Genomic DNA, 21,867 nt, shown 5'->3' with positions numbered 1-21,867 from the left:
TAATGGAAAAATATCTGCACTTTTTTTTTTTTAAGATTTTTAAGCATTATCAAGACATCTTTTTCACCTTAAATTGTGATCTCCAGCCAGGGCCAAAATCTGGAGCCTAACAGGGAACTGTGAAGTCTTGCAGACACCACAAGTGCTGTGGGTCTCAGTGCAGGATGTTGCCCTACAACCTGACATGCATTATTGCAAGTTGCTTTTCCCCCCTTTGGACATGGGACGACATTCACACCACCTGGCTCAGTGCTTCCACTGCACCAGGGCTCCTGAGCTTTAAAAGGAGCCACCTTGGGCAAGACCCATTTGTTTGAGATCATTTCAGGAGAGGAGATGCCACCTTAAGCAATTACTCAGTCAAACTCTCCTAATGAACAGGGACCAAAAAGGATTTAGCTGTACCTGAACTTAAAATGCCAAATTCTGGCCTCAGATGAGGCCTGTTCTTCTCTACCAAACTGAGAAGTATGGCAGATGAAAGTGAAACTCTGCTCATGTAAAACAACACAAACCCCATGTTCTCCTCCTTAATGAGCATACCCCATAAACTAAATCCATGTAATCCATAGCAGTAATTTCACTAAACTTTTAATCTGCCCTTGCTTTTTGATTTCTCAATCTTCATTAGCCCTTTAATGTACAAGAGTGCTCAGCTGAAGAACACTGATGCTTGATGAAGCTGTTCCTGATCTCTCAAAAGCTCTGCAAAGGCTTGGTGGCCCCCAGTGCTGCTGAGAGCCAGGGACACTGCACACCCTGAGAGCTTCAGCTTTTGGTGCTTTCACTGTTGCTACACACCCTGAGAGCTTCAGCCTTTGGTGCTTTCACTGTTGCTACTGCAATAATCATTAAAAATGCAGCAAAAAGCACTGCTAGATGCAGATGCAATGGATTTGAAGGGGACATGCTCTACACTACCCAGGAATATATTCCACATTGTGCTTTGGAGTTGCTGTGAAAGGAGTGTGTGCCATCTGCCAGAGGACAGGGAACACCAGCTCCTCACTCCCTCCTTACCCACTGGCATGCAGCACTGCTGGACTGGAGGCTAATGAGGGCCAGAACTGCAGGAAAATAAAGAACAATGCCTCTGAATGAAGATTCTGAAGATTAATCCATCATGCAGAGGCTCTGCCACCCTCCCTGCCTGCTCTAGCACAGGCTGTGTCACTCTGTGCTGGACTCCACGTGGCTTCACAGATTTGCAGGAATTACTGCCTTTGGCTTTTGTTTTCAGGCCTTTCTGTTCCTGCTCCCCTTGTGCTGGAGACAGCCCTCCCCTTTACTCTGCAAGGATCCTTTATCCCTTTCAAACCCACTGTCTCAAATTTCACACCTCAGAAAAGGCTCTCAGCTCTTATTCTCATTCTTCTCTAAAGCAACTCTCTTAAGCCATGATCAAAATTCCTTGGGCACATTTGGAAATGTTGCATAATTAGAAAATATACAATCAAACATAGATCCTGCACAATAGTGGAGCTGTCCCAGCTGGCAGCAGCATCTTGAGGACCTTCACATGCTGGCAGGGAAAGAGAATCACCCTTCCCTATCAGAGCAGGGCACAATGAGCAGAGGTTCCAGGGAGCTGCTGCTCCACAAGTCCATGGGCTCATGGCAATAGCTGGCCTTCAGTTACAGCCAGGCTCCCTCACATGGCTGTGGAGTTCAGATAAATACAGCAATGTTTGGTGGGCACGATGGCCAAAGTGCTGGAAATGGGTCAATTCTGTCTCCCTCAAATCTCACCTGCTTCTAAATCACTCTACAATTCTATTAAATATAATATGGAGCTGCTGGTCTGCACCTTACACATTTTAGGAATGCACTCCCAACTTCAACTATTTCTCAGCTTTCCAGAGCCAGTGCTTTTAACACTTTGCTGTTGTCCCTTAGGAATTTAAACCTGGTATTCATATTTTGTTTCTTCAGCCCTTGGAGGCAGCACACACCTGCAGAGCCAGCCAAGGTGTCTGGAATCCCCTTTGGAAAGGCCAGTGGTTGGAAAGCAGATACTAAATGCTGTCAAGCACTGGAAAACTCTTGCTATTTTGAAGAGCAAATGCTGGGAGGATCTGCCAGGAATAACTTATTCTGAGCTGTAACTAAAGCATTTTAATTTAGCGGGTAAGCAATTAGAGCAAAATAAAACAACTGAGTGACTTTGATGCAAGTATTATCTATCAATCAATCAATCAATCACTCAATCAATCCTGAGAGCACCTGAGGATGACAGGTACCAGACACAAATCCTAAAGGCAGCTTGAGAAGGGTTTTTGCACTGCATTTATCAAGATAGGATTATCTGAACAGAAACATTCAATTTTTCTTTTTCCTTTTTTGTTAAAATTCATTTAAGTCTGTACCTTCTTACAAGACATTTCAAAAGGAACATGCAACCTCTAATAGTACCCCAGGGGATGCTGGGCAGGTCCTGGAAAATGTCAGTGACCTTAATTTTACTGGTGTAATAAGATCAAGAGCACTTGTCACCTCATGGAGCTGTGTCCTGAGGCAACATAAATGTTTCTTGTATTTCCCTCTGGGATTGCAGATTTTGCTTGAGTATTAATTAAAGATTGAGGGATATAAAGTGAAACCCCAGAAGACAGTCTTGCTATTTATTCCTTGATTAAACCAATTAAACCCTTGTCTACTCAGAAAAATCTATGAGCCATTTCAGAGGGCAGTAATCACTAGGAAGAAGATTTATCCAGCCAAATAGTGTGTGCTGCATCATTAAAAATTGTCAACAATAACAAATTGCCCAAACTAAAATAAAACTGTAACAACAGCAGGATCTCAGCCAAGGCTGAATCAGAACTAAGGTTTGAGTGACAGCACAGGCACTTCTCAGCTTGACAGTACTACCTGAAATCTGTCTCCCCCAGCATCACCAAGTGCAGCTCCTCTGGAAGTGCTGGTTCAACGTGTGCCGTTACTCACAGTCCTGTCTCTGAGTGAGCTGCATAAAAATTCTGGTGCTGTGTACTTGCAAATGCATCAGAGCACGTTCAAGGCTTTTGTTTAAACTCCTTGTGCATTAAACTGATATGAACCTGGAGCAGTGACTGCTCCAGATGAAGCACATCCTGAAAAACCTTGCTGTGTGCTTTGATCTGCTTCCGATGGCCCTCCCAAAACCCAGGGAGCAAAATAATTTCCCTTTCTTGTGTTTTCTCACAGAAGAAATTTTAACAGATGCCTTCTGTGACAGGCCAGAAGCTGGACAGAGTGTGCAGTATCTGTGGAAGCTGAAAGAATGTTTCTCCATTTTGGTTCTTGATATTAAAAAACAAACAACCTCCCAGGAAAAAAAAAAGATTGCCCAACCAAAAGCAGCTTAAGGTCTTAACATTCTTGTATTACAAGCTCATGTTATCATAAAATCCAATGCCAAGTTTCCTACTTCTACATCTGAGATTATTTTCCTCGTAGCCATGCAAAATGATTTCAGTGAGAATCAGAGAAACTGAATTCTAAAAATCCAAGAGAAACATGTCAGGACTACCCAGATTCACATGGCTTCCTCAGAAGGTGTGTGAAGATGCTAAGCTGATGGATGGAGACAGCTCTGGATCCCTGCAGTTTAAACAGCAATAATAGCAGATAGCCCTTGGTCAGTGCTCAGCCAGTTCCATTTAAATATTTGCCATTTCTTGTGACTATATAACTATTTTTTATTTTCATTCAGGAGAATTTGAGGATGACAGGTAAAAGGAATTATTTTCAAAAACAACCTCTTTTTTAAAAATTAAATGTAAAATAGGAAAAGTCCAAATTTTATGAGATGCAAAGTAACTGCAGCTTTCTTTGAACTTGGTGGAACCAGAACTGCATGCCTCAAATCACCCATCCCTACCCACAAAACATCAGAGTTAAGATGGGGACACCTACAATGATGACTTGATAACTGCTAATTTTGGTGCAAGTAACTTGCCAACTGCTTTACCAGGAGCTGGGAGCAGAGCTGGCACTGGATTCAGTCCAGGGGAATTTCAATTCCATGCTGAAATCAGTATGGCAGATCATGGGTTTTCTTAGTTTGCTGCTCTGAAGTGACTGAAAACTAAGTGGAACATACAGAGATTTACTTCTACATAAGGTGTGCTGTGATTTGAACTTAACTGATTTCTCCTAGCAAGGGCCACAACCCTTGCCAGAGATAACCTGCAGATAAGCAGGATATTGCAATACACCAGAGCACTCAGGAATGAGCTGAACACACCTCAGTGTGCTGGGGTTTGCATCCCTCATTTATAAAGCAGTAGAAATGTGCAGAGAACATTTAGAAACAGAACAAATTTATATTTTCAAGTTACCATGCAGTAAGTAAAATCAATTGTGACTTATTTCCTTTTATGATGATACCTTTAACTCCAGTGCTGTAAAACATCAGTGTTTATACTACAGAAGTGCTTCATCTATCACACATGCTCTGCTATTCTTAGCTCAGCTAAAATGATAAACACTTCATATGAATGCCCAGGTTTCAATAAAGTGAATGGTGTCTCTTTCCTAAGAAAGAACAAACAAAATAAAATGATATAGTATCTAAATAGAATGTGTTTGCTCTCCAAGTAGAAACCTGATTTGTTAGGCATGATTTAAAAATCCACTGGAACACATAATGTATGGTTTTTATTAATCTCTATTTTCTAAGTATTGACTTTAGGCTTCTACTTAACCTGGAGCAAATTCTCTCCTTCCAATGGAGCACCTGAAGTACACAATGCCTCCATGGGTAACTTCTGATTTTTAGATAAATTGCTGAAAGATAACCCTAAACAAAGCATTACTGTTTCTCCTTTGTTGCAAGGTAGAACACATCACAGGCTTTAATACATCTATGGGGAAAGATGCCAAAAGTTTTAAAATATTTAAAATATTTGAACTTCTACTGGAAAATTTAAGATAAGCATTCTTGAGGAAAATAGCTGCTAATGTAGAATATTTGAAATCTAGTCCTATTAAAATGCTAGAGAAGCAGTGTTTACAGGGGCAAAATTCACAGCTGGTCCTTACAAACCACATACATATGCAAGGAGTGGGTGGGAGTGGGAGGGAGCATAGCAAGGGCCTGCCTAATTTTAGGTGCCAGCCTTATGATACAGAGCTGCCATATGTTAAAGGTGAACACAGTGGGAGGATGGAAGAGATTAACTAGAATGGGTTTTCTGGGGAAAAATTAGTGTGTCCCAGCTATGGGGTTTTATGCTCTTCTTGTGTGATTTTAAACTATCAGGATGAAACCATTAATTAGCAGATATGGTGCCTTCCTGGGAGGGCAGTTCTGCATAGAGTCTTTCACCTATTTGAACATCAAACCCAGAAATTCCTAATTCACAAAATCAGTTCAGTGGTAGAATGAATAGACACTTTGCACTGCTGGATTTTAGTGCTAGAGCATACAGCAAAAGTGAGATTTTGTTCTAGTGGTGGTCAGTCACAACACTGTAAACTCATTTAATGCCTGAACTAAGCCTGGGCAAAAGCAGCCACATGAAAACTTTAAAAGTGAATAAGATGGCCTTTCCCTCTTTACAAAACTTTTCCCATCCTAATGTCTCCCAGCTGACTGTAAGTGCTCTCACACTCAGCTGGGTGTAGGTGATGCTTTATGAGGACTCATTAGCCCCTTTGTGTTTCTGGGACAGAAATGTCTATTAGAAAATCAGTAACTTAAAAAACGCCTTCATTAATCACCTCATAGTAAAATTAATTGATGAACCTTTTTACCTTATTAGGTGGGGTCTCTTCAATGCACTGATCCTCCAAGTTCAAAAGAGAGAATAGAAAAATGGGGGAGGATCCAGGAGGGTCACCAAGGTGATGAGAGGGTTGGAGAACTTGGCACATGAAGAAATGTTGAAGGAATTGGGTTTAGTCAGCCCACTCTTCTCATAAAGATGTTGGGCACAGTCAAGAAGCAGTGAGCACAAGTTGCTTCAGGGGAAATTTTGTCTAGGTTAACAAAATATTCTTCATTGTGAGAACAACTAAACATTAGAACAGGATACCCAGCCAGTATAAAAAGGATTGAGATTCCAAATGTAAATTGGTGAGGAAATAGGCACCAGTGCTCTGCTTCTCTTGATGGGGCATGAATCTGGTGCCATGTGTGAATGACTGGTAGCACTGCTACATAAAAATACAACAGTGCTTGTCCTCTGTGTTATTTTAATGTACAAGTTATCTTAAAACATATTTGGGCCCAAATTCCACCTTTACTGCCTGGCAGGAGGGAAGTTTTATTTGCAATGAAGCTGATCCCTATCTACTGTTGGAATTTTTGTAACTGTTAATTTGATAACTGTTAATTTATTTTATTTTAGTAAGACTTGAACTTGCTTTTTTCCTAGTGCACACTGAGTTGTAACTCAGAGAGGCTTCCATGTAAAAATGACCTCAATGCCCAGCCCAGGCTCAGGTCAGTTTTAGCAGTCTAAAGGGTGGTTTCTCACACTTGCAGCTCTGCTAGTCCTGACAATCTGGTTGATTGAAAATAATTTACTGAGGCAAACATGATTTGCTGGATAAAAGTGGTGATTTCAAAAGTTTTCCTGAAGTCAAGATTATGGACAAGATTCAGCTTTCCCTGGTTGGTACAGGGAGCTGCTCAGCCCGATGTAAATGTTTTATTCATGTCAATTATTCACATAAGTGGGTTTCACTTTAGTGTGTAACACAAGCCAGCTGGTTTGCTTCTTTTAAACTCTGATTTCTCATGCACCTCATATTGCTACACCCCTTCAGAGATATTTATGGAAATTTCACAGCAAGCTGTCTCAAGCTTATGTGCTATTAAGATTCCTTTCTGGGGTGTTTACTGCATTAGATTTATAATGTATAGATTTATGGACTCAGCTACTTGATGGCCCAATAAAGCATGTTGGAACTGAAGGCAACTGCTAATTAAAATAACATTTGATTGTATATTTGTATACAGGGAAGTGGGTAGTGCTGAAATACTCTTATGCCCCTCATGGCTTTGGCTGGGCTAAAAATGAATGAAAGGATTCTAAAGTAGAATAAAAGGATTGACATTCACAGCCAAAGAGAACAAGGAGGTTACAGCATTAGCACCAGGGCTGTGAAGTATCAACTATTCTGATAATCCCCATTTAAACAATTAAGATTAAATCCTACTGGAAAGGATCAGCTGATAAGATGGCCCCTCAAGCTCAGTTCCTTCTAGAAAAAGGATATTTTTAGTGTTCACCCTGAAATCTCCACCATTTGCTATTAGAAACAAGGGACTGTGCAAGCCATGCTCCTTGCTCTAAACAGTTGACAGCTGATTTCATATACATAACACAGTGTAGTAAGAGGTATGGATTGCCAGGCATGCAAACAGCCTGGCTTACACTCCGCAGAGGCATTTGGAAACAGTGATGAAAGCAAAACAAGGAAATAGTTAAAAATAATATTAATTACCGTGCTGTGTTATTGAAATGCTCAGTTAATTCCATTTTAATGAGCTGCATTAAGAACTCTAACACCACCTCAGTGTGGTGACTGCACTCAGAAGAAGTTTTTAGCCAGTGGTCATGAAGGGTGATTTCACACCCTTCTCTGCCATTAAATGGAGAAATTTCCCTTGCCTCTCTTCCTCACAAAGACTGACAGGCAGATTTTTTAGGACAGATAACAGAAGGTAACAGCAATGGAAAACATGGGCACCGTCACCAAGAGCAAATGAAGACAGTCACTAACAGTGAGATCTACAAAAATTCCTGAAAAAGCTTTTTCATGTGAACTCCTGAGTTCCAATCTGTAGTTTCAGCAAGTGGGGATAAGCTGCAAAACATCTGAATGCTTTCTGCAAATTAGGCTTGCACCACCTAGAGTAGATGGGATTCTACTGTTGCTAATAAGCATCTGCTTGTCACATCTGCAATGGTTCAGCATCCAAGTGCAGAGCTCAGAAAGACATGTCTGCACATGTCCAGCAAATCCAGCTTTCTGCTGAGCCACTGAGACACATAACTGTGACAGACACAGGAACAAACCCAAAAAAACTCCAGGGGAATGTTTCAAGAATGTGTCATCTCTTCTGTTCTAATTCTAAATTTTATTTGCTATTATTGATAATATCATCTTCAAGCTCAGTTTCCAGTCACACAGGTACAAAGCCATAGTATTACCCAGAAAAGAGTCCAACATCCACTTTAAATTCCCAACTGTCCTGTCATGGCTCCCTGCATGAATAGAGAGCCCAAGGGAGCTTGGCTCTATTTTAATAGTTGCTCTTGTATTTATTTCCATTGCTATGAAATTAGCTTTTAATTCACTTTCATTTCCTAAGCTATTTTTCTACTTTTTTTTTTTTTTGGTATAAATCTCATGTAGTAACCTACATCTGCCTGAAAATAAAAGGCACCCTTTGATTAGAGCTGGAATGCAGGATCATATACAGTGTGTTTGGAAACCTCTGCAGAAAAAAACACGTCTGCTTTAATACATCTCGCTCGAGGCAGCACGGGGTGAGGCAAGGACAACTGAGCAGTGTGCTTGAAAAAAAAGGAAAAAAACTCTGCTTTTCTTGGCCAGTTAATGCATCAAGTTCAGTGTTATTTACGTGACTTTCAGAAGAGTTTGGGATAAAAGTAATTTATTTGCTGCCCTTCCTCTTTTTTAGTAGACTGCAGAGTTCCACCTGCAAAACTGTGTTTCTGGCACCTATAAGAACTAAACAGTGTGGAAATTTCAGCAGCTAGAATAACTTACTATTAACTAGATCATGATATATATAGAATGGAAGTGAATTATATTTTTCACAATTTCCTTCAGTCTTTTAGAGGAATAATAAAAAAAAACCTATTATATAAATTAATCTTCACTATATTCTAGAAAAAACAGCATACAGTGCAATGTGTAATAATTTTTTTGATTAATTCTAGGACTGAAAATGTGTTTACTTTGATGTACTTCTATTTCAACTCCGACCTGTTTTCCCCAGAACTACTCACTTGATAAAATATTTGATTCCATCAGCTGTATAAGCTTCTTCCCATCCATAAGGCAGACCTAAGATGAGATAAAGAAATAAGAAGTCTCTCAAAACTCAAGTGACACAGAGAATGTAGTTTTGAGATACTGTAAGTTACAATACTGTCATTTCACACAACGTCATAAAAAGTTAATAAATCAATTCTTACTTCTGTAACAAATAATAACAGATAACAATATAAACAATACAGTTTAACAAATACTTGCTGTGCCTTGATGATACATTTATTATCAGATGATACTTTTTGATAAGTATCATTTGATGATACTTCTATTACTAGAATGATGAGTCATACTTCTAGGAGGGTCCTATTCTATATTCCTTTAAAAATTAAATTGTTCTAGCAAATCTTTACCTTTTTAATAACTATTTGTTCAAAACTAACTCTTTGTAGGGTTTGAAAAGTGCAGGAGAAGGAAGCACCAGTCCCTGTGTACAAAGGCTTTTGTGCTACTGTACTGTAAAGTACATAATGGCAAGTGCAAGGTCCTGAAAAACTGTGAGATTTTTGAGACTAGAAATATATATTAAATTTAAATATACAAGAAAAATTGTTCTTGAAGTGTTTTGCCTGAAACTCATCTCAAAATGTTAGTGTCTTAGGAGTTAAACTATTTTTGTTCAAGTCCCAGTGTATCTCAAAGACCAGCTCATTAGAACCATCTGTGAGCCTGCTTTTGGTTTAAAACTTTTATTTGGAAAATGTGCTGGACTGCACGCACCATCTGAGCTTTGAAAGCTGCCTCCTCCCAAGGACTGCCCTAAGTGCACATGTTTATTTTTCTAAATGTCTTTTTTAAAAGGCTGATTTTCTTCTGTTGTCACACCTTTGTCCCTAGTGTGGTTCTTCTTAAAAGTCTGAGGAGGGGTAATTTCAGTTCTCCAGTATAAACAGAGTTCATTACAGCCACTGAATCAGGACTGGGCACAGTGGAGCTGGTACAAACCTCCTGGGAAGGAATTATTCCTGCAGGCACCCAGAGGGGAACAACAAGGAACCAAACCTGCAGAACTCAGGATGGAAACTTGAGAACTGGGAACTAGAACAGCACTGGGGTCAGTCAGTACAGCTTTCAAAAGAAAAAACCCATTGGGGATTGATTTTTTTTTTCCTATCAGTTTTACCCCCATTAGTCTCTTATCTCAGGCTTCTTACCATTTTCAGTTTAAAACAGATCTATACAATCTGTTCCTCAAAACAAACTACCCACTACCTTTCAAAGAGAATAATCCACAGCTGCTTCCCTTTAAACACAAAGTAGCTGCTGCATAGCAGTTCTCAGGTTCTGACTCCATTATGAAGGGAGGAAGAAAAGGATGTTTTAAGCTATAAATATGCTAGACATGCTCACTGCTTCTTCCTTCCTCTGCCATGAAAGATGGGATCTTTATTCAGTATGGATATTTTCTGATTATTTAAATGGCAATGGGATTCATCCCTCAATGGCTTCCATCTGCCCAGGCCTTTCCTTTTTCCTGCATGAAGCATTCAGGTCCAAATAAATGACAATGGATTTGCTCAATTACAAGTGAAAGCCCTGCTCTGTACTCACATGGATCCCCTACATCACCTGCTTCATTTATCAGTGCTAACTGCACTTTTTTCCACTGGTGATTTGATTAAAATTTTAGCCTTTTTTCCTCTCCTAAAGGAAGAACTATACATAGGTAGCAATAACTGATGCTCTGTATTCTTCCCTTACCCACTGAAGACTTTGCTTTTCAAATACACTGAATACATTTGTCACCTAGAAATGAAACTCTGGAAATATCTCCAGTGCTTTATTTGCCTTTTTGACTTTGTGTGCATGTGTATCCCATCCATTCTTTGTATGCTTCCACATTCCACCTACATCTATAGGTTTTTTAGTGCTTTCATTTTCCACATTTTCTACTTGCTCTCCAGTAGGTTTTTAGTGCTGTTCTCTTTATTAATTTCTTTTCATTTCAGATTTGTACTTCTATTTCTTGTATTTCCCCTGGTAGCTAGGAAGCTCTCGTGTTTTGCACCATATTTCCCCAGACATCATCTCCACTTCCTCCAAGCTCATTGTCTCCATGAATCATTCATAAGTTGATCTACTTCCTCCTGCTTTATTTTTTCACACCCTCCAGGGTCAAATTTGTTGTTTGTCCCAGGACTTGCTTTGAAAGGCTGCTAATTTCTCACCTGGAGTAAATGGGAGGTAAAGGAGCTGAAAAACAGTCAGAAAAACAGTCTGAAATATACAGGATTTAGCCTACATAAACTCCAGCAGTCTCAGTTTTCCTGCATATTTATAATTTCTAGTGTGAACTGCTACAGTCTCCTTGATGAATCTTCATAAATAATATATTTGGCTTCAGTTGTCTGCATAGCTCATCTTAAGAAATCACAGATTTACAGTATTTAAAAACTAGTTCATTTTAGCAGAAAATAGATGGCTTCTTGCTATTCAAATACCAGTGACTATTTACCTTCTGCAAGGTAAAGAAAAGGTAAAACTGCAAAAGCAATTGTGCATGCAAAAGCGAGAGCAGTCTCCTGAGAGAGAGCACTTTAGTCAAAATACACAATAACCTACCAGCATTTTGTTCTGAGTATGTGCATTTAATTAGGGCTAATGCCAAAGAAACGTCTGTAACTCTCTGTGACAAACACAACCAAGAAGCAGTTGCTGTTTGTGCCCCAGCACTGCTGCAGCCGGGCAGGGTCCCTGGGGACTGCTCCCCCTTGCCTGAGCTGCCTGCTGGGATAAGCACTGCTCTGGAGTTAGAGAAAGCTGAGAGGAAATGAAGCCCTGGGGCAAACAGAACCTTCCTGATCCCTGCTAAGTGTGGAGCTCATCGATCTTTATCACCTCCTTGACTTAACAGGACAAAAACTGCACCAGCACTGACACTGTGGGTCCCAGAAAAAAAAGAGATGAGCATCAGCCCGAATTATAAAGCTGTAGGAAGTGACAGACATGGAAGACTCGGCCTGCAGCTCCCCAGAGATAATGTGTGTGCTCTCCCTCAATAACACTGCACATGGCACGATCCCTCGTGTCTCTAAAGGAAAAAGGGGGAAATACAGGTATTAGGGGAAAAGCTTCATTTTCCTGGGCAGTTATCAAACCTAGAAACTGCAGCAATGTAGTTGGGTGATTCCTGCACCAATTATCTAGTTAAAAATTATTAAAGCAAAAGATATGTGGAGATCAGCAGATGAAAGTACTAAAGCTGATACAACAGCAGAACATTCAGTTGACTCAAAACTGCAATCCTAACATCAAAATGCTGCAGTCCATAAATGCTCTATTTTGCTTAATTTTTGACAAAATTACTCAAAGGAAATGAGAGATTTAGAACCTATAGTAAGAATCGCTAAAAAAAAAAAAAAGTACTGTGCACTAGGATTCTATCTAGATTTGCCCTATTCAGATGCTTCAAGATAAGTACGTCTTTAAGTGCTTTCTTTTGGCCTTGGGGCCAGAGTTTAAAACCCTCCTTCCATTACAGCAGGCACCAAACAGCACTGATGAACCTGGAAGGAGTGCTTAGGGACAACTGCCTCCCGGAGGTGCTAATCTCACCCTAAGTGCTCTTCCCTGAAACACAGCCTGATTTCCAGCATTGTTCACACCTTTGTTATCCACCTTTAAAAGGGTCTCTAGCTGCCATTCCCTTCCTGTTAAGAGTAACAGTCAGTATCTGGAATATTAATTCCAGAATAAGTTTAAGGGATGTAGTATCTATCTGCAATGCTAAAGCCACATTGTACACATCTTCTGTAGCACAATGAACCATTCTTTGATCAACAACAGAAACAAGGGTGTCTTTGTTGAATATTCTTTTATGACTTTTACAGTTGTACATGTCTTTTTTACATACTAGAGTACGGGCTAGCTCATACCTTTTATTTATCGCCTGATAATTTATTTGTATTTAGTATCAGAGTCTCAAAAATGATGGGCTTTTTTAAGAAACAGGAATTACCTGCTAAAAGGGTTTCTGATACAGAAGATTTGCTAAAGGACATTAAAACCAGTTTCCTCTATCACTTGATGTATATGGGTTTGAATTCTGATCTCTTTTCAATAGCCACCAATTCCAGCTCTTATCAACATTTAAACCTTCCTCCAGTGGGTTCAATAATAAAGGAAAAGGTGCTAATTAAGATCCCCAATGCCCTTGGCTCTTCTCTTCTGAGCTCCTTAAGCAATGCAAAGAGGATGGAAAGCTGAAGGTCTGATTTGTTGGTTCTAAGTTGCCTGGTTTTGGACTCCTGAATGCTACTGGAATACAGGAATATCCCAGAGATGACACCTGAAGTATCATGGTGTGAGACCAGCAAAAGAACTCCTCTGTGACTTATGTAATTTGACACAACTAAAGCAAAAATCTGCAGAGAAGTATCCACCCTTGTTTGTCCAGAGTGTTCAGAAGGGTGCAGGCACAAAATACTTTTATTTTTTTTAAGCTATCAATAATATAAGCTGTTTTTTATCAACAATATTCCTGCTTTTTTGTGAATTAAATTATAAACACTGAGGTTCAGGAAAATAGCTTTCAGAAGTGAATATGCACTTCTGGCATTTGCTTGTGTGTCACTTTAGATCATTTCAAGTGCTCTTCCCAAAACCAAATATGTTTCCTTTCATAAATAATACTCTGCTGAGGGGACATTCCATTCCTTTTTTCACATATCAAATTCCATTTTAAAGAAACTGTTTTTTTCTTTTGTTTTTGGTCACTTAATAAAACAAAGATGACTCAGTAGTCTTCCAGTAGAGACATGTGGGGAAATAGTAGCAACTGAAACTTCTGCTGATTTGGACTCTGGTTGGCAGATTGGCTTGTGTCCCTTCAGTCTGTTCCTAGAAACCAGGCTTCAGGACCAGGATCTGTCTTACTTTGAACGCTCAGGGCGTGGTGAAAGATGAACTTGTGTTTTTCCACTGCCTATTAGTTATAACATATTGACCCATCTATGTTGAAAAACTCATTATATAATAATCTTGGATTAAAACAATTACAACCGGGACATTCCATTCCTTTTTTCACATATCAAATTCCATTTTAAAGAAACTGGTTTTTTCTTTTGTTTTTGGTCACTTAATAAAACAAAGATGACTCAGTAGTCTTCCAGTAGAGACATGTGGGGAAATAGTAGCAACTGAAACTTCTGCTGATTTGGACTCTGGTTGGCAGATTGGCTTGTGTCCCTTCAGTCTGTTCCTAGAAACCAGGCTTCAGGACCAGGATCTGTCTTACTTTGAACGCTCAGGGCGTGGTGAAAGATGAACTTGTGTTTTTCCACTGCCTATTAGTTATAACATATTGACCCATCTATGTTGAAAAACTCATTAATCTTGGATTAAAACAATTACAACTGAAAATTTAGGAAGAGTTTTAAACAGCTTGTGTTTCACGCTGAAGCATCATATGAACAACTTTTAGATCTTTTTGGTAATTCTGAAATGACATACTGTTATAAATGTCTTTCTTCTATTCTAATATTTGTCTGTGAAAAGCTTGGTACAGTTAATTGGAAACAGTTTGAATACAAGAGCAATTGCAATTTACGAACAATGACCAGTCAAGCGACTAAAATTTAAGGAAATAAGAATGACCTCAAACAGCACATGTGGTCAGACATTAGTACAGACATTTTCCTCTCCTAACAAGGAAGGAAATCCAAACTCAGAACAAACTCTGCTCAATTTGAAGTTCTTCAGAAATAAGTGAGAACTACAGTCACCTGAGCAATGAGGTTCCTGCTGTGTCTTTAAGAAGGATAAAGAATTACCTTTTAAATTGTACAATTTCAGAAGCTGAATATTGGAAACAGAAAAAAACCCCCAAAGTACATATTTTTAAGAGAAAGACTAATTATCTACTTTCACAAAAACTCTTAGGTGCTGCAGGTTCTGAACAATTTGGACAGTTAACAAGATAAGAAGCAAACAGAGGAATCAATGCTGATTTAAATCTGTACAGGAGATTAGTAGTAGTCAAAATAATACAAAATAATCACCTCTTGGAAAAAAAGTAATTCTTTAGAAACTTGGATCAAAAAAACCAAGCTTATTTCAATATGCTTCTAATCAACTGGCTTCCAAAGTCTTTCCATATCACACATTTAACAATCAGATGTTAAAAAAAAGATTTTGTGGGGGCCAAGACACCATGAGGCTGCTTGTCCCTCAGTATTATCACATTTCAGTCATGGGTGCAATACATGTGTTAAAGCATTAGCTCAGGAGAGCATAAACCTCCAAAAGTAAGGGGCAGTGGAAGCTGGGAGGGGTTTCAGACCAGTTTCTTCTGACCAAACACTGGATTTTGCATAATCCACTGGCTTTACTATTTGCTTTTAAAAATGCATTTAACATACTGATTATCTGACGCTGATTTTTGTAATTTTCACCTACACTGCTATTTTCTAAAATGCTACTGGCTATCCAGTGAAAATACAAAAGGATGCAGTGATCAACCACTCCAAATTATTTGGCTTACTGTGATCAAGAATCTGTTGATAAGGTGGAGGCGATACAGAAAAATCAGAAAACTGCAGAATGCAGAAATCCACCTTTTTCACAGAAAAGGCTGCAAAGGAATAGAAATCATACCAGCATTTCATATCCTCCAGTGGCTCCCATCTGTTTTGTTTGCCATGTCAAAGATGTTTTATTTTAGTGTTAAAGGCTTCTACAGCTGAGTCTCAATTAGTGACACAGTGAGGGAAATGCAGTATCTGAGGATCACAGGGCAGCTGCTGCTCCCTGCTAAGGATGAAAAATGGAAGACCATTTGTTCCCCATTACATTTTTCTCAGCCCCTTCCAGATTTTTTTTAAAAAAAATTAATTTCTATGAATTAATTGCAAGCTTTTTTTTGCAGTTTCCCACTATTGACTGTTAACATGATGCTGTCCACTTGGGATGAGTCAAGAGTGCACTATTGCTTCCATGCTGACTGAACACCCTGCAAGTTACAAAGTAATTTTTGAGAAATATTTGCATAAATGAAATTGAAATTAATTTTGTTTATACCTATGAATCTTGAATTGATGAAGAGAAAACAGGGAACACATAATTAATTCTTAAATTAGCAAAGCAGTCCTGCACTGGGGAATTTTATACCATATAGGCTAAAAAAAAGTTAAATTCATGGAAGTACTCTCTGGGGAACATTCTTGTTCTGAATTGGTACAAGCCACTTTCAGATGATTAAAAAGGACCTGGAATAACCCATTCTTATTCCAGAAATCCAAGGCTCTGCACACAGGGCATTCACCACCAGGACCAGCTAATTAGGAATAGCCTGGAATACCTCACTGTATGTCCCAAGAAATCATTTCTTTTTCCCCAGCTTCCCTCTTTTCTGGCTCCCTTGATTCCTCTGTTCCGGAATTCACCCATCTCCTTCCCTTCCTGGATCAAGGTCTCTTGTCAGCATCTATTGTGCCACCCACCCACCTCCATCACTGTCAGCTCCCATTGCTCACTGACGCATGTGATCGTTAAATGCAAGTTTAATTAGAAAGCATTCATTGGTAACAAATTAAAATGGCTGTCTAAAATTAGAATTGAGCAGAAATTGTCTGAGATTTAAAAAGCAATAGTATTACATGATATGCCTTTCTTGCTAAGTAATATCTCACTTTTTTTGCACTGATGATGAAATTAAACTGCAGAAGGGGCTGGCATGAACCACCTACAATTGAGAGACAGAACCACTCTCTGCTCAGCTCATCTCACAGCAAGGACTGACCAAAGTAATATTTTTTTCCTTTTGAAGCAAGAATTGTAAGAATACATCAACTCAAGACATCCTTTTAGCCTGATATAAAAAAGCCTGTAGCTACACATAGGTAAAAGAAGAGATTTCAGAAATAATTTAAAACATTTTAGAAATAATGTTAAAAGTTCTTAAAATCTAAGATAGATTTCCTTTTTTGTTATAAATCCAAAGGGGGGAAAAATCACCAAGTGCCTCCATTTAGCATACTGAACTTTACCTGAAGTGTAAAGACAACATTTACAGTGAAAGGAAAATTTCTGTTACTAAACACAATACCCAATCACTAGCAATCACTAACACAAGGCAAAAATGTCCCTCCTTAACTCCCAGTTAATGATCCAAATGCCTCATGCTGTGAGGTAACACATCTAGTGTGAGCCATACATACATTTTGTACCTCCTTTAGGTCTCCTTTACAAGCACCAAGTAATTATGTTTTCCTCTAGCAAATTCTCCTTAAAACTCACTTTTCAAAAAGCTTCCTCTCTCATTCTTGGCAATCAACTTTCCTTGTGCTTCTTTCCATTTAAATGAACACTGTATAAGTCTGAGGAGCTCTGCTGGCCCTCAGCTTCTCACTCCTACCTACTAAGGAGAAGTGAAAAAATGTGACAACTGCAGGAGCTGACAGCAAAGCCTACGAGCCCTCTGAGACAAGATGAGCCCTGACAGCTTCAGCACACACTGATTCCCAACAAAGGGAATGCTGCTCATCCCCCTTCCCCTTGTCAGCATGAATCCAGATCTAGATGCTCAAAGAAAATGAACTCAGCAGTGCCTGCCAAAAGCACACACAGTGCTTTGGGTCAGCTCCACTGCCATGGTCACTTTGGTTCTGGTCACCTTGAATGAAGAGCCAGGTGCTCAGTGACACCCAGACTCACTGGGGCATCCCCCTCTGCCCACAGCCAGCTCCCCAAATCTGAGCTGTCCCTGCCAGTCCAAACAGAAGGATGTCAGACTTGGATCTGGGACTGACCCTTCAAGGATAAATTCCTGTCTCACCAGGGTATTTTCTGCCTTTCAGACACTGATCTGGGGCCGAGACCAATTCCTGCCTCCCCTGAGTATTTTCTCCAACTTGGGAACAATTTGCATCTCTGTGCCACAGAATTTCAAAGTTTGTTTCCTCCCTTATGTCAAAACACCATGTTATAATGAAGGATTAATGTATCAAAATTCTAAGCATTATGTCAACAGAAATTAATAGAGAGACAGTTCAGGAAGTATTTACCATCCAGTAAAATTGTTGAATCTGGAGAGTTTTGACTTCAGTCTCCATAGTTACCAAGAGCAAATATAACTTGTATGGAAAGAGGCACAAAGTCAACTATTTTTTTCATAGAGGGGTCACAGTCTGAATGACACAAGTCCCTAGACTTTTAATGAAGTTTTTCTTTTCAGAGATTAGAAATGCTGAAAATTATCCTAATGAGACTACACTAATCTTGTTAGGTCATCTGTATTTTAAGATATAATAATATCACTTGTTTTTCATTATTAAAATGTTTTGATTTGAAAGTCAGGACAGGCAGTGCCTATTCAAAAGCTGACTCATCTTTTCTCATTAAAGGTAAGTGAATGGAGAGAGAATAATTTGCTTTTCTAGCAGCAGCAACAGAGTTCTGAAATCTAGGTCACTTTAAAGAACTGTCTTGAAATACTAGCTTTAGACACTGAATTGTGTTTTTCCTTGCTGTGAAACATGGGGATTAACATGCATATTCAATCACCAATAAATCAGCATGCAACTTGTTCATAACTGATATTTAAATTTATTTTCTGATTTGATCAGGGTCTAAAATTATTCTGTCCTTATTAGTGTCAGCTTTTATCTGGCTTCTGTGCTTGTCCATAATTACTGTAATGTTCTGATTCTCAGACACCAAATTAAATAAGCAGGGTCTAGTTCCTGGGCCCTGTAACAACACCCCCAAGTAAGGCCAGTTAGGTGAAAACAATGTCATTCCTCACTCACACTCAACAAAGAGTGGGTTTAGTCTAAGGAAGGGGAGTTTGGGGATAATTCAGGATTTAAAACCCATTGGTAAAAGGACCTTTCTTTGAAATGCCATTGAAAAACAAGATTAGAATTTTTAAGGGCTTGACTAACTGGATCAAATGTCTGAAATAAAGAGGGTGCAGCTGGATAAGGACAACAACAAAGTGTTGTATTCAAGGTGTGGATAATCAGCTGCCCAGAGGGAAGTGGGCACACCCCAACGCCTTTGGTTCTGGGAGCAGAATAAAGTCCAGACTTCACAGGAACCAGTACCATGGAGCTACTGGGGAAAGGAAGCCCCATTTGGGACATGGTGTGAGCTCATATTAAAGCAAACAAGTTATTCCATTTTTGTCTCCTGCAGGAAGCTCTCAAGTACAGAACTCAATATAACTTTGATGAACTGCAGAAAAGTCAGAGAAATACACAGGTAAGGAAGTGGCCAGGAGAGATGTGGGGTAGAGAAAAATTCAGCAAACCGGTGTAATTCATTTGGGGGAACAGCAAACAGGGTGGAGATGCTACAGGCTCTTCAAATATTTTAAATGCTGCCACTAAGAGGAAGTAGCAGGGTCAAGACCAGCAGTAACAGGCTTTAACCACAGTGAGGAGGATTTAAGCCAAAGGAAAGGTATCCAGTGGCAAAGATAACTAAGGATAGCAATAGCTGGTGCACAGAAGCAGTGGGATATGCTAGACAAATACCTGTTTGTTTGTGCTAATAATTACCTGTGTTCCTGGGGGCACTGTCTAATTGCTGCAGGTCCTTCCCTGCTAAATCTTTTCTGATGCCTTGTTGGCAAACTACTGAGTGCTACTTTTCTACACTTTTGTGTAATTTACATTATATGCAGACATTTGTTTCTGCTTCCCATTTGCAAGGCGTTTTTATGTCTTGTGTTCATGGAAGTGATACATTTTAATTATCTAATGCACCAAAAAACTCGTCTCTTGTCTCCTTTAAAGTATTTCTTGTAAACCTAAGGCAATCCTCGCCAGAGAAACAGGGTTTAGGGAATGTTTTTAAGGCTTGTCAGACAGCAGCTGTATTCACACCCCAACATTAACACCAAAACCTAACAAGATTACAAAACCACAGCCGAAAGTGAAACAGCAAAAGGGTTTTTTTTGGTCTTGTTTTCTTTTTTTGGTTATTATTTATTGTTTTTTCTGTTATATTTTTATTAGTCTTGATTTAGCTGCATTGGCATAACTTATTTCTCTAACATTATAGGCACTGCTTTTTAAAAGATAAACTCTTAAGTATTACTGTTTCATCAGTGATGATGCTTATAGCTTAGCAGCCTCACTTTTTTCTTTTTCTTTTTTTTTTTTTTTGAGTCAGGGATCATTACCCAACATCAAAACCTCTCCCAGCTTAGCATAATAAATCTTGTAATTGAAAAGAATATAAGAGTCCAGGTCCTGCAGACAAGGTGTAAATCAGCCATGAGAGTCTTGCAGTTCAGTGGCTGATGACCCAGCACAGCCTGGAAACCACAGCTGTAAGTCTAAATCACCTAAAAATATGTGGATAACCACACATGACAAAATTCATGTGGATCCAGCACACAGCACTGAAACTTTGCATCAGACCCACAGCACTGAACTGCAGCAATAACGATAAAGAAGGCAAGAAACCCAACTCAGAAATGTTCTCAGAAAACTGAAAGGGAGCCTATGGCTGTCTGTGCTCCCTCATCAGTCATCCCTTTCCTAATGAAGATTTCCAGGTCAGACAGGGCAAAGGTCCTCCCTGCTTCATAGTCCAGGCACTGCATAAAGATCACACACAGTAAGGATAAACCAGAAGCAAAGAATTTTTACAAGTCACTAACAAACCTGACAGATACCAAAGGCTGCTGGGGAATAGCATCTCTAGTGCAACAATAAATTCTAGTTATTGTAGGATACTGTCCAGGGAGGGAAAAAAAAACTGCTTTCAGGATTTCCTGTCAATAAGACACTTAATGAGAAAAAAATGTAAATATTAAATTCAGAAGACTTTTGTTAAATCCTTGAGTATTTGTTGTTCTTATCTATGAAGGAGCAAGTCAGCTGCTTCATGACTCAAATTCCTTTTTAAAATTGGGGTAATAATTTTAATCAAGGTGTAGGAATCATGTCAATGAAACAGTTTGTATCAGATTTACAGACTGGAGAGAGAATGGACTTGTCTCAGAGGTCTAGTGCTCCCTTTTCAAATTTATTTTATGCACATTCAATTTCATTTATATCAGAATTATTTTCATTACTGCACAGTATTACATTTCTTAAATGCAACATTTATTTTCTGTAGCAATTAAACATATTCAAATTCTTGGACAGATTTTCTTTTTGAAATTACAGTTCTATGAACACTGAGAGAGTTATAACTCTTCTTCTTTTTTTTTTTTTTACCAGGCAGGCAAAATTGGACATTTAAATGATTTCCAGAAAATTAAAAGTCTTACTGCAAGTAAACAGTTATGTAGAAAAAAAGCTTTTGCATTCTTGACTGCATCCTTGTAAAATGATATTAAATATGATTGGATTTTTTTGCATGAGGATTACAGGAGCCATTTTCCTTGTTATGCAACTTTGAATTTTAATTTTTATGCAAGTTGTTCACCTTTGGGTTTCTTACTGTGGTCTGATTCGCAATATATCTAAAGAGTTGCAGAAAAGCTATCAGATTTATAATGAAATATTCCCAAAATAAGGCAAAAATTTAACAAGTGTGTAATACAATGTGAAATAGATCCACTTCTCATCTTGTATATATCTGATGTTTATTGTAAGAATTAAAATAACGTCATTCTGAGATGTCTATATTTTCATTTTAATGTCAACTCAAATAAGATTCAACAGCAAAAAGTTCATTGAAAAACTTAATATTATTACTTTTGACAAACATGAAACTATCTTCCCATTAAGTATTTTTGTTTAGAGGAGAGAAAAAAAAAATCAACCTTCAGGGACAAGCAAATAGTGTGAACTTTTCCTTTGAATAAAACAGTTGATAAATTCTATTTTGGGATAACTCCCTTCTTTTGCTGTTGTTAGAAGTTTCAAAGGAAAAATACATATTAATGTCACCAAA

General features: G+C 38.8%; 1 protein-coding gene across 5 annotated transcripts in view; it reads right to left on the bottom strand.

Annotated features, from left to right (window-relative positions):
• STXBP4 (syntaxin binding protein 4) overlaps positions 1 to 21,867 on the bottom strand; it is a 64,835-nt gene that overhangs the window by 4,210 nt on the left and 38,758 nt on the right. For all 5 annotated transcript variants that reach the window (XM_039716064.1, XM_039716065.1, XM_039716063.1 and 2 more), the window contains one exon: positions 8,973 to 9,030. In XM_039716064.1, coding sequence (XP_039571998.1) covers positions 8,973 to 9,030 — 58 coding nt within the window. The remainder of the gene's footprint in view (positions 1 to 8,972; positions 9,031 to 21,867) is intronic.

This window comes from Passer montanus, unplaced genomic scaffold (assembly GCF_014805655.1).
Source record: "Passer montanus isolate IOZ18808 unplaced genomic scaffold, ASM1480565v1 scaffold35, whole genome shotgun sequence".
In the NCBI taxonomy this organism is placed as follows: Eukaryota; Metazoa; Chordata; class Aves; order Passeriformes; family Passeridae; genus Passer; species Passer montanus.
The sequence above is the reverse complement of the archived record's forward strand: the minus strand, read 5'-3'. Positions and strand labels throughout refer to the sequence as shown.